At 34.2% G+C, this 14078-nt stretch overlaps 1 protein-coding gene across 1 annotated transcript; it reads left to right on the forward strand.

Moving 5' to 3' along the window:
- The first annotated feature begins 7985 nt into the window (after positions 1 to 7985).
- Positions 7986 to 14078, forward strand: RpS3A (ribosomal protein S3A). The gene is made up of 6 exons (XM_088259051.1): positions 7986 to 8069; positions 8337 to 8433; positions 9598 to 9683; positions 11085 to 11328; positions 11959 to 12120; positions 13906 to 14078. The coding sequence occupies exons 1-6, from the start codon at positions 8008 to 8010 to the stop codon at positions 14047 to 14049; spliced, it is 795 nt and encodes a 264-aa protein (XP_088115177.1). The 5' UTR covers positions 7986 to 8007; the 3' UTR covers positions 14050 to 14078.

A 14078-nucleotide genomic window follows, 5' to 3' on the forward strand; every position in this document is an offset into this window, starting at 1 on the left:
GTCACTAAGATCTTGAGAAATGCTCTATGCAATTAATTCATTTCTCGTTTTTGGCAGATCCGACATTATTTGTGTAGCGTGTCGTCAGTATTGGAGTAGTTGTTCCGAATTTCTCTTTCAAAAAATATAGATAGGTTTTTAATTGTAGGTCATGTTTTTATTTATATATCAATAAACCTTTTATTTATATTTGTATATATATATATATATACAAATATAAATATATATATATATATATATATATATATATATATATATATATATATATATATATATATATATATATACATATACATATATATATATATATATATATATATATATATATATATATATATATATATATATATATATATATATATATATATATATATATATATATATATAGCCGCCTCCGTAGTGTAATGGTCTGCACGCTCGGCTACCGTTCTGGAGGTCCCGGGTTTGATTCCCAGGGGGGGTCAAATAAATATAAGTGATTTTTTCACTGTAATATTTATTCAATATTACCCTGGACTGGTACCTGAAGCGGAGGACTGATCACCTTTCATTCATGTGTAAAACGATCAAGATAACTCTTCGTCTATATGACGCAGTGCCCTATGCACCATTGGGGTGAGGATAAGGGTTTATTATTATTTTTTATTACTATTTATAATTTTTTGTTTTTTAAATCATGCGCAGAGACATGACCGGCTTCTCACAATGATTTACTATGCGCAATCGAACGCAAAGTTACCATCCAGATTGTGAGTACGGCCTTAACGGCTAGGTAGGTCCGTTGTCCTAGGACCTACCCGAGTCTTCATCTTCTTCTTTGTAATGGCTCTTCACCCATCTTAGGTGTTATAGCCATACCTACCCGAGTCACCACAATATCTTAAAAATTGAATATTGAATCGATACAGAGAAGATTAACACGACCCCTGCGCACAACCAGTCTATAATTTATCTATGGTAGTGTTGATGAGTAGGTAGGTACTTGAAGCAAGCTGTTGGCGAATGTTTCCCAAACACCGAGTATTCCCACGGCTGGCGTCACGTTCCCGGGGGGCGGCGTGCCCTATCGCCGGCTGCGGAGGGCTAAGGGGGCTCCTTAGGCGAGGGGGAGCAGCAGACTCGCTAATGAGCGCCCGTCTCCAGTGTCAACCCGTCAGGAGATGAAGAGATTGCCACGATCTAGATCTCGGCTATCTGTGTTTGTGTAGACACAGACTGCATTGTGGTGTGCATGCATCGTGATAATTTATTTATTTATATATGTAATAAAATACCTAGGTACCTACCTATAAATTTTATTAAGTACTTACAAATTGTACCTACATAAAACAGTTCTACCACCAGATGTCGCATGCGTCGCACTGAATAAAACAAAAGACTTCCGATAGAAAAAATATAATATTCTGAACTGTCAGAATCAGATAGATAGATAGAAAAAATATTGTAAAGATAAATTAAGAATAAACTTTAATTATAAACTTTAATAACAAAGCAACACATTGTTTATTTTATTATTATACACCCACTTTACATATTATTTACACCCAATTTACAAAGAAAAATATTACCACGTTATATATATATATATATATATATATATATATATATATATATATATATATATATATATATATATATATATATATATATATATATATATATATATATATATATATATATATATATATATATATATATATACATATATATATATATATATCATACATAAGTTACATATTGCTCACTCTTTTCAACAACGTCATAAATCAAAAACTTGGTTTTTCAAGAGATTATTTTTAAAGTTTAAAAATATAATACAATGTCCTAAAAATAAATATCAAACCACTTATTGAACTTTTTACTATGCAACTATCTTTTTATGTAAAACCTGAAGGTTTTTCCTCCATTTTATAAATAACCAATATATTTTAAACAATAATTGAACAATACCTTTTCTTCAAAATGCCAATACTAATATAATGATATGTATTAAAAATAAATATCAAGCCACTTATTTAACTTTGTACTGTGCAACAGATCTTTTTTGGTAAAACTTGAAGGTTTTTTTCTCCATTTGAAAAATAACCAATATATTTTAAAAAATAGTTAAACAATACATTTTCTTCGAAATGCAAAAACAACACTTTCTGCACTGTAGCGGGTAAATATTAAGTTAAAAATATGCCGCTTTTGCTGGGATATAGTACATTTTATGGGAATTCCGAAAACATGCACAACTGATAATTGACGATTTTTGATTTATGATGTTCTTGAAAGGAGTGAGCGATATGTATTTATTTCGGAGAAAAACTTTTTTCTTCGATACTATGAGTAATGGTGTTTTATACGCATACCGTTGTCTCCTTCGTTGCCTTCCCCACCTAACGACATCTTCCATCTCGCATATTTCCCTTATCCTGGTGATCCTTATTCTACCTCGTAGACTCTTGTCAGATATACTCCTTGGAGTCTTCATTTCTGACAATCTTAGCCAGTTTTTTAAAAAGAAAAAAATAAATTTGCGTTCTAAAATCACGGTAATACCCTTTAGTGTGTAGTTTTGCTGTGTAGGTACTGTCGGGAAGTATAAAAATGACATTCAATAGTGACATTAGGACGATAATGGGGGTTAATGGTCGTAATATCGTATTGCCGGGTAGGTTCAGCAAATGACACTCTTAGCATAATGTTAGGCGCCCGCTTTACGAATTTCACTGCCTATTTATTACCCACTTCAAAGCAGGGATGAAACCCACCGAAGGATGATTTTTAACCCACACTAAGTCGCACGACGTCAGTGTGGTGCATTGCGAAATATAATGTTGACAATAATAATACCTACAGGTGCAGATATATCACATTGCATAGAGCATATCGCTCACTCCTTTATATCAAGCCACTTATTTAACTTTTTACTATGCAACAGATCTTTTTAGGTAAAACCTGAATATTTTTTCTCCATTTGAAAAATATTTGGTATATTTAAAAAAATTATTAAACAATAGCTTTTCTTCAAAATGCAAAAACAACACTTTCTGCCCTGTAGCGGGTAAATATTAAGTTAAAAATATGCCGCTATTGCTGGAATATAGTACATTTTCTGGGCATTACGAAAATATGCAAAACTGAAAATTGACGATTTTTGATTTATGACGTTCTTGAAAGGAGTGAGCGAAATGGCGATCACGTATTATTTACAATAGAATAAACTTTAATATTTTTTTGGTTCTGTTCAAATTTTTGTTTTTTAAATACATTTATTGAAACATAAAACTTGTATTTTTCTTATAATTTTAACTTACCAATGGTTATGCAGATTGGGAGGACGGTATCTTTACTCGATGGTATTTCCTTGTGTATTGACCCCTTAATCCCGCATTCATAGTTTATTTCAATAGGTCTCTTTAAAAACCATATATAGAGGTTTCACTGTATATACCAATCTTTAGTTTAAAACGGTACTTAACTGTCTGATTTCATTTTAAATGTTTTTTTTTTCAAATCATACAACTATTAAAGCTTAGTTTATACAGTATAAAACTAAAATTACAACCATAGAATTAAGGGATGATTTTTATGGTACCGTGTGTCAACCCTGCAAGTTGAAATGTCAATCTGTCCCGGGGGGATAATAACAGCCCCTAAATACTAAATAGCTCCACATTTATGCAAATACGAGACACCATGAGTGTGTTGTATAAGTAAATACGACATTTTTAGCGTGTTCAAATTTTGATTCGCAAATACTTAATTTGATCGACTTTGAAGTTATAAAAATAATAATAATGGTCAATTTATATCGTTTTCGTGATAAATTACATCAAATGAGCATTAAAATAAACTTTATGTATTAATTTTCCGTCCGCCTCCGTAGCGTAATGGTCAGCACGCTCGGCTACCGTTCTGGAGGTCCCGGGTTCGATTCCCAAGGGGGGTAAAATAAATATTAGTGATTTTTTCACTGTCATATTTATTCAATATTACCCTGGACTGGTACCTGAAGCGGAGGGCTGATCACCTTTCCTTCATGTATAAACGATCAAGATAACACCGCGTTTATGTGACGCAGTGCCCTATGCACCATTGGGGTGCGGATAAGGGTTTTATTATTATTATTATTATTAATTTTAAATCAAACACAGATTTTTTGAGTCTACTTAGTTATATTTTATTAACAAAAACTAATGTTTCAACATGTTTGATAATGTTTGATAATGCCCTAACAAGGCGAACAATTGTCACAATATAATTTTTTATGTGTTTTTGTTAATAAAATACAACTTAGTAGACTCAAAAAAACTGTGTTTGATTTAAAATGAATACATAAATTAAAATGGAGTTCTACAAATTAAACGCCAAATCAATAAATAAATTAAAATTAAGAGTAATTCTAAAATTTTACCCAAGAATACTTAAGTATCGTAAAAATTACGACGTCGAAATGACGATTCCTGGAAAAAACAATGTTCGCGTCGTTCCTGCGCCTCCTGCTCCACAGTACCTTCCTAATGTACCTTAAATTTTTCATTATTTCGTGATCACTCAAACCCAAAGAATGTTATGTACTATTGCTTCTAAAATAATAAAAGTTTTTGATTATCTTATTCATTCCCGTAGGTATTATTTCAATATTTCTTTTTTTATGAGAAATATTTGTATTATTTTTGACATCTCATCAAGGATGAAGAAGAATATGGAAGTCTGGGCATTTACGGAGCTGACGACCGTCATAGGCTGGTTTAAGTGATCACTTTACACACGTGTAACATTTACCAATTCTACCCATTATTGACAACCACACTACTCAAATTCTTGGAAGTACTGTATATATGAACCAATTTAGAAACCTTGTTCTTGAATCACTAGAACTTCACTAGAGACATCTATTGGTGAGATGTAAAGAAGCTTTTTACTAAGCAGAAACTCTTATATTAGTATGTGAGATCCGAATCCTGGATTACAATCACACACATGAGAAACGCCAGAAAATACCATTTTCATTTTTATTATTTAAGCTTATAATTTGACCAGACAATTTATTTACAACATTTTGAGTGTGTCCAAATACTTGTTCACAAAAACCAGCCTATGTGGGTCGTCAGCCCCGTAAATGCCCAGAATTCCATATTCTTCTTCATCTTTGATGAGATGTCAAAAATAATATGAAAATAACTCTTGTAATTGGAGATAATCCAGATTTTGTGAACAAGTATTTGGACACACTCAAAATGTTGTAAAGAAATATTTGTGTTTTTATTATTTACACAAATATTCCAATTTCGTACTATTTCTGTGAGCCTAGGCGGCTCATTATTAGAAATAGGTATTAAATTGTGGTAGAGTGGGTTCGAACCGAGAAACTTTGACTTAAGAGTCCGCGACATCAAGCACAGGGCCACAATCCGATGTCGTATTTTTTACGAATGATTAATAACAACGTTACTCGTTGTAAGTTTATTAATCTAGGTTTAAAACCATACGTTCATCATTATTTTTCATATCAACATTTGTATAACTTTATAAATAAATAAGTATAGACTCGTTTCTTCAAAATTTCAAATGATAAGTATTTCATCTTTATTAATCTTCAAATTTATTAATATTTTCAATTTGACGTCATTTGGATCAAATTCACTTGAATTGACTTGAGTTTTTTTTAACGTACAGTAAAACCTCAATATAACGCACCTCTATTTAGGAGAGCTTCGGCTAAAACGGACTACAAAAGTGTAAACAAAACTCGATTCCTTTTCCAAAGCAGGATTACCGAAAGCAAGCGCGTCGATATCAAACAGCAACGTCACTTCACGACGAGTGTCCCAAGTCAATAAAAAAGATATTTTTTAGTGTTTTGTATTGTTTAATTATATCTAAATACAATGATCGTATTTTCAACAAAAAATTAAGATTTATTTTAAACCTTTTTTTATAACTGACTTTCGGCTTTACCGGACACCCCTTCCCCCCAATTAGTCTGTTATATCGAGGTTATACTGTAATACGTTTATAACTTTTAATTTACTTCATAATTTTACAAATATCCGCCATTTTTTTAAACTACGTTGAACTCCATTTTTAAGTGATATGAAAATTAAACACCCGCCGAAAATTAATTGAATTTAAATTATAAATTAAATTAATTGACCGCCTCCGTAGTGTAATGGTCAGCAAACTCGCTACCGTTCTGGAGGTCCCGGGTTCGATTCCCAGGGGTCAAATAAATATAAGTGATTTTTAAATCTAATATTTATTCTATATTACCCTGGACTGGTACCCGAAGCGGAGGGCTGATCACCGTTCTTTTATGTGTTAACGATCAAAATGACACTGCGTTTATATGATGCAGTGCCCTATGCACCATTGGGTGCGGATAAGGGTTTGAAGAAGAAGAAAATTAAACAGTGCATAAAAAAGAGGAAAATAAAAAATGAAACATTCATTTAGCAAAGCTTAACAGTACCCCCCTCCCCCTAATTAGTCCGTTATATCGAGGTTTTAGTTTATCAAAAATCACTTACATTTTTTGCAAGAAATCCATTGTAACATGAAAATGAACGACGCGTTTCCTTCCTACACTTAGATTGGCCCCATAAGATTACACGAAGAATGAAGACATCTTGAAGTATCTTCGAGTGGAATGTGAAAGAGGAAAGAATGACATTAGGAAGCGGATGACGTGTGAGTGGCAGCGGTGAGCGGTTGTAAGAGGTAAGGGCTGTAAGCGGTGAGTGGTCTGTCGAGTGTCGAGTGACGTTCTATTGTTCGTTCTCCCCATTTGTTTCTATAAGGCGCAGGATTAAGCTAAATTACGATTTCGATCAATCTAGACAGGCGACATTGAAGACGTTTTTTCCTGCAAACAGATCTATTTTAGTTGGATGTTAATATTTTTTTCTTTAAGTGATCGCGTGTAATATAATCGTCCGCATACGTAGGGAAAATAGGCAACAAATCCATTATTTAATTTCGCTACGCTTTTTTGTTGAAATGTCGCACTCCATACCACAATAGATACATCTCAATAAGTACAACTGATAGGCCGTGCCAGAGAAAAGTGATCTCTTCGAAGGAACTTAAACACCATGGTAGTTTGTTAGTGAAAGGTAAAATACCTTTTCAAATGAATAAAAAAAAAGAGACATTTTGAAACAAAGTGATAGAAAAATGTTATGTACGTGATAGGATTCGTGCGGCATTCGGTGACAAAACCGCTAGGAATTATTGTATTCAGTCAGTAAATCAACCATTTTATACTGTCACTGACGAGCTTTTAATTTTACATAATTTAATAGCCCCTGATCCTACGAACACTGCAACTGGAGCAGATGGCGAAAAATGTATTTCCGCTAGGCGCTACATTTTTGACAATCTTGGAAGAACACCATCATTTCAAAGGAGCCTCATTTATAATAGTGTGAAAGGGGACATTAGATGTTTTCTGCATGGTCATCGTGGGATTTCGCTCATAAGTATAAGATTGGGGGGTGTTTAAAAAAACTTATAACCATTATGAAAGAAATCATCAAAAAAAAAACAACATTATTACAGTAATTTTCACTCCCTACTATAAATTTAAACTAAATATTTAAATGCACCTTGCAACCAAAATGTTTTATTTTTATTCGACGATCTTAAGAACAACGATTCAATATGGCTTCATTTAACATAGTCGGTTTCAATTTTTTTTTAAAGCAGATATAAAAAGCTCGTTTTCAATGATAAACACTCTCCGAATAATACATAAATATGTTAGATTCTTTGGTTATGATAATGGCGTTTTAAAAATTTACCATATATTTTACTACCAAAACATTTTACTCGAATATTAGCTTCGGTTTCTTGCAAAGGAAGTTTTTATTTATAAATACAACAAATTGCCCCGATTTATATGTAAATATTCCGTGTATGTAGGTAAATATTTCATATTTCGAAGTATGGCAATAATGCAAAAGTCAAAATGATTTCCGTATTTTTCGTCTATGGTTCTTTCGTTTCTCCGCATTCAACATGGCGGTGGGTAAAAATAAGGGGCTGTCGAAAGGGGGCAAAAAGGGAGTTAAAAAGAAGATGTAAGTTGTGATTGCCTGTAATTGTTCGATTCTCAAAAGTATTTCGCATTTGTTTTTATCAAGATGTGGACGGAAATTAGCCCGATGGCTCGGATATACTTCGATGAAATAGCGGCTCTCGCCCGTCGTCACGTCAAAATCTTAACCTAAACATGTGTTTAGCGGGCGGTCCCTTAGAAAATTCAGTTCTCGGAGGAAAATTGTTTTATTAAATTGGTTAAATTAGCGATTTGATTGTTCGTTGTGGTAATTAATATCGTTTTGCAGTGTGGATCCCTTCACTCGTAAGGATTGGTACGATGTAAAGTCACCATCCATGTTCCCCAAGAGGGAAATCGGGAAGACACTCGTCAACCGTACTCAGGTAAGCTGTTCTTTCAAAATATTATAATTTTTAACCATTTTATGTGATAATTATTAGTAACCAGTGTGTAAATGATGATCCACGCAGCTCGCTTTGATACAAATATGAAGAGAACCAAAGTTCCCTTTTGATATTTCTTGTCTGAACACACTTATATAGAATAATATATCAAGTAATTTACATATAAAAAATATTGAAATTGTCTTATATTATGTTATGTTTTGAGGTTATACTGCTACGTTTTTGTTGGGTAATGTATATCTGTCAAATCGCCAATCAAATTTGTACTTTTATCGACTTATATAAAAGTACATAACCCTCGGCCACGGGACTTGTTCGAGTGTAATTTAAAACGGGAATATCTTAAAATCAAACGATAAGGAAAACATGCATTTCACTATAAATATACATATATTTTTTTAATAAGTCCATGTTTTTGAGAACTTCATACTAAATTTGAACATAAAATTTGGGTAAAAAATTGATGTATGATAGTTGTCACTATATTCTTTACGTGTGTTGCTTCGGCACTCCCCACAGATTGGATGTTTATTGTTCATTTTATTTATTTATTTATCGGTGCATACGCCTGTAAGGCCTTTACATAAAATAAATATAAGTGATTTTTTTCACTCTAATATTTATTCAATGTCACCCTGGACTGCTACCCGAAGCGGAGGGCTGATCACCCTTCCTTCATATGTTTACGATTAAGATAACACTGCGCTTATATGATGCAGTGCCCTATGCACCATTGGGGTGCGGATAAGGGTTTAAATGAATGAATAAATGTGCCGTAGAACGGGGCTACTTGAATTTTGATGTGTTACTTGAGCCCAGTACAATTTTTTTTATTTAGATCTGCATGTGGTCTACAATAATGAACGTATGGACATGATTCATTGTTTCCCTGACAGGTGACACTTATTGTCACGATGCGTTCATTACTGTAGACCAAATACAGATTTCAATCTCTTTTTTTGTGCTGGGCTCTAGCAACACATCAAAGTTCAAGTAATTCTACGGTATTTATATGTATAAATATATTATTAACAAATAAATGTTTCAATAAAAAAAAAATTATCAATAAAAGGTATACCATCCGGTTGGATAGTAAATATTTGATATGGCATGTGGTTGAATCTGATTTTCTGTTGGATGCAGGGAACAAAAATCGCCTCCGAGGGTCTCAAGGGACGTGTGTTTGAAGTATCGCTGGCTGATCTTCAGAACGAGTCTGACGCTGAGAGGTAACTATTGTCCTTCCTTCCTTAACTGAGAAATGCTACCTACCATCTCACATCGCTCACTCCTTTCAAGAACGTCATAAATCAAAAATCGACAATTTTCAGTTGTTTATATTTTCGGAATGCCCAAAAAATGTACTATAACCCAGCAAAAGTGGCATATTTTTAACTTCATATTTACCCACTACAAAAAAGTTTTTTTTTTGCATTTTGAAGAAAAGGTATTGTTTAATTATTTTTTGAAATAAAGTAAATATTTTTCAAATGGAGAATAAACCTTCAGGTTTTACCTCATAGGATCTGTTGCACAGTAAAAAGTTTAATAAGTGGCTTGATATTTATTTTTAAAACATTGCATTATATTTTCAAACTTTAAAAACGCTCTCCTGAAAAATCATGTTTTTTTATTTATGACGTTCTTGAAAGGAGTGAGCGACATGCTACAGTGAAAATACAGTTATTTTACCTCTAGTTATGTTGGCTAACTACATATAAATCAGAGGTTAAATAAATATGAACAAACAGTATCATGCGTTGAAGCGCCCTTGAGGTAGTATTTTACAAGAATGGCGCTACTTAAAATATCTAAAATTATTATTATTATCTCCATTCCATCACTTTCAATCGCTAGAATGACTGTTTAGGAGTTGAATCTGAAACAATATTTTTTTTGTTTTAGCTTATAATTTGACAGTTAGCAGTTAATTTATTTACAACATTTTGAGTGGGCCAAAACGTTTGTAAAGTGATCACTTAAACCAGCCCAACCAGCAGGTCGTAAGCCTTGTAAATGCCCAGACTTCCATATTCTTCATCTACATTGAGATGTCAATAAATAACATATAAAAAAAACTCTTAATTGGAGAGAATATTTATTTCCTTTTTTCCAAAAAAAATGTTGTAAATCTCACTTATTCACTTTCTGACTAAACTGTTATTCACTTTATTATTTATGTGGTATCCTCCTGTAAAATTGCATTTTGTGGCTTACGATATTCTATCCTCTCTGCCTACCCCCGTGGTAGCGAGTGATATGTCTGGCAGTATGTAATGATGATCCACGCAGCTCGCTTTGATACAAATATGAAGAGAACCACAGTTCCCTTTTGATATTTCTTATCTGAACATACTGCTGACATATTCACTTTTAATTCTGGAGAGTCCGGACTAAAATTTGGCATCCGTATCAACACAGTGACAACACAACAGAAGAGTGATCGGAGTATTTCCCGGCAAGCATCTGACTTGGGATAAAACAGCTCGGCTCGCTGTACTGACTATACTGTACTGCCAAGAGATATCACCTTATTGAGTGAGTGCCTTGTGTTGGTAGGTCATTCCGCAAGTTCCACCTTTGATTTAAATGCTAAGAAATCTTATTGAGTGAGTGCCTTGTGTCGGCAGGTCGTTCCGCAAGTTCCGGCTGGTGGCGGAGGACGTGCAGGGCCGCGAGGTGCTGACCAACTTCCACGGGATGGACCTGACGACAGACAAGCTGCGCTCTATGGTGAAGAAGTGGCAGACGCTGGTGGAGGCCTGCACCGATGTGAAGACCACCGACGGCTACCTGCTGCGCGTCTTCTGCATTGGCTTCACCATGAAGGACCCCGTCAGCCAGCGCAAGACCAGCTACGCCCAGCACACCCAGGTACCCTACTGACTAAAACTAACTAAGTAACTAACCATCACGCCGCTTCTCTGCAGGGGTAGGCAGAGAGAATAGAACGCCACACCACTCTGTCTTTGCAAGCATTCTTCGCCTCTTCCACGTTAATGCATCTCCTCATACATACCCGCCGATTGTTTCGACTCCTAACCTGACCACTTTCAAGTATTTGGCATACCTGATCATGCCAAGTTTTTCACAGTCTTCCTCTGCTCCTTTTTCCATTTACATTCGCCTCACAAATTTGTTTTACCGTTCTTTCCTCACCCATTCGTTCTACATGTCCAAACCATCTCACCTTTCTTAATTTGATCGATAATGCTTATCTCAGCTTTGCATTCCTGTTTTTATTATTTACACAAATATTTCAATTTCATACTATTTCTGTGAGCCTAAGCGGTGAACATTAGTGTTTGATAATGTCCTAAGAAGACGAAACGCGTCACATACATATTAAGATATACATAATTAAATGTAGAATTCAATCCAACAAAAACCTTGTTTTATTTTGGATATATTACCGGACAATTCAATATGGAATTCTACCGACTGTCTGCAGTTACAATAAATAAGTAAATGTACATACTAACCCGCACTCTTGTTGGTTGGCAGGTCCGCAAGATCCGCAAGAAGATGTGCGAGCTGATCGCCCGCAACGTCACCACCATCGACCTGAAGGGCGTCGTGAGCAAGCTGCTCCCCGACTCCATCGCCAAGGACATTGAGAAGGCCTGCCAGACCATCTATCCCCTGCACGATGTGTACATCCGGAAGGTGAGTCTACCTGTGCCAACTATATGACTACTTCAAGTCTGGCAGTGTGTAATGATGATCCACGCAGCTCGCTTTGATACAAATATGAAGAGAAACACAGTTCCCTTTTGATATTTCTTATCTGAACATACTGCCGACTATAAGAAAAATCAGTAACGCCAATTCTCTCCTTCTGATTTTTATTCACTATTTTATTTATTTATTTATTTCATAGATACATTTACTATATCGCTCACTCCTTTCAAGAACGTCATAAAACAAAAAACTTGATTTCTCAGGAGAACGTTTTTAAAATTTAAAAATATAATACAATGTATTAAAAATAAATATCAAGCCACTTATTGAACTTTTTACTATCCAACAGATATGTTTAGGTAAAACCTGAGTATTATTTCTCCATTTTAAAAATATTAAGTATATTTAAAAAAAATAATTACACAATACCTTTTCTTCAAAATGCAAAAACAACATTTTTTGCCCTGTAGCGGGTAAATATTAAGTTAAAAATATGCCGATTTTGCTGGGATTTCGTACATTTTCTGGGCATTCCGAAAACATGCACTACTAAAAATTGACGAATTTTGATTTATGACGTTCTTGAAAGGAGTGAGCGATATGTATTAAGGCTCTTTAGGCATGGCCTGTGTTGAGCCGAAATACTAACATGTTAATACAATTTTTTTTATTTTATATTATTTGTTTTTTTATTTTTTAATAGTACAGTGAAGAACATTTCATAAAATTTATGTAATATTAACACATTATTTATGACAGGCGCTATGACATAATTGGGTAGATGCTCGACTGCAAAACTGGCATCGCGGGTTCGATTCCCGCCGTATGCAAAATAAATTCAAGAAAGATTTCTTTTCAATTGGTCTGGGTGTTTATTTATTTATTTCAAAACATATTACATACGTAAGTCTTTTATATTTCTCATTTTGGGACATGGGATTAAGGTTAACAAGACTGGAACACAAATAATAAAGTTACAAAAAAAATTGTGTTGTATTTTGCCCGTTTGCCTTCCCTATCCTTACTATCCTACCTGCAGACAAGTCTCTGATAGGGGCTTTGCGGGTTATTTCTTTATAAAAATAATTTAAAAAACACACAGTTGGTAGAGAGCGGGAGACGCTTAAAAGCATTTCATTTGCTTACTTGTTAGAGCACAAAAAAAATTGTACCAATGGGAATTGGGTTTTGCGGTTACATACTTGCGGCTGATGAAAAAACCGCCTGACAACAATAAAAATGTGAAAAAATTTTGACATGTTTGTGTGGACTGAGAATATTTTTATTTTTTATTTGTATACATTTATTTAAATCACAATTTATACATATTAGAACTTTTTTTTTTTTCAGAAACCCACCAAGCCACCTGGTGTGTCTTGTCGGTGGAGTTCTTTTTTAATACATTTTTTTATTGTTTTTAACGATTTTAACCTAATATAGACACAAAAAGAAGAAAAAAATTAGGAATATAAACATTTTACAATTTTCATGAAATTAACTCTTGATCATTTACCCATTCCTTTATTTTGCCTTTGTTCCATATTTTATTTTGACCTCTAACATCCGTCGGCAACAAATTAAAAATGTTCGGAACGATATATTGCTGTGTTCGACTCCCATATTTATTGTTAATTCTATAATAAATTTAACCCGGTATTTTACTAACCGGAATGGATAGCAAAATTAATTACTAGATATTTTTTCTAACCTCAAATATGAATCTTACATTAATGAAGTAAAACTAACCCTATTATGACGGTGTGTGCGCAGGTGAAGGTGCTGAAGAAGCCGCGCATGGACCCCGGGCGGCTGAAGGAGCTGCACGAGGAGGGGGGCGCCGCGCCCGCCGACGTGGAGGGCCGGCCCGCCGAGCGCCCAGAGGGCTACGAGCCACCAGTACAGGAAACTGTCTAACACAATAAATTTATAAAAAACCTTGACAA

This window comes from Brachycentrus maculatus, unplaced genomic scaffold (genome assembly GCF_059751285.1).
Source record: "Brachycentrus maculatus isolate JH-2025_06_01 unplaced genomic scaffold, ASM5975128v1 h1tg000108l, whole genome shotgun sequence".
NCBI lineage: Eukaryota > Metazoa > Arthropoda > Insecta > Trichoptera > Brachycentridae > Brachycentrus > Brachycentrus maculatus.

What these genes read in the sequence shown, in the direction of transcription:
- RpS3A (XM_088259051.1), top strand. Translation starts at nt 8,008, where the DNA reads ATGGCGGTGGGTAAAAATAAGGGGCTGTCGAAAGGGGGCAAAAAGGGA. An exon ending in AAGGGAGTTAAAAAGAAGAT is followed by an intron (nt 8,070 to 8,336) that starts GTAAGTTGTGAT and finishes ATCGTTTTGCAG; the next exon opens with TGTGGATCCCTTCACTCGTA. An exon ending in AACGAGTCTGACGCTGAGAG is followed by an intron (nt 9,684 to 11,084) that starts GTAACTATTGTC and finishes TTGTGTCGGCAG; the next exon opens with GTCGTTCCGCAAGTTCCGGC.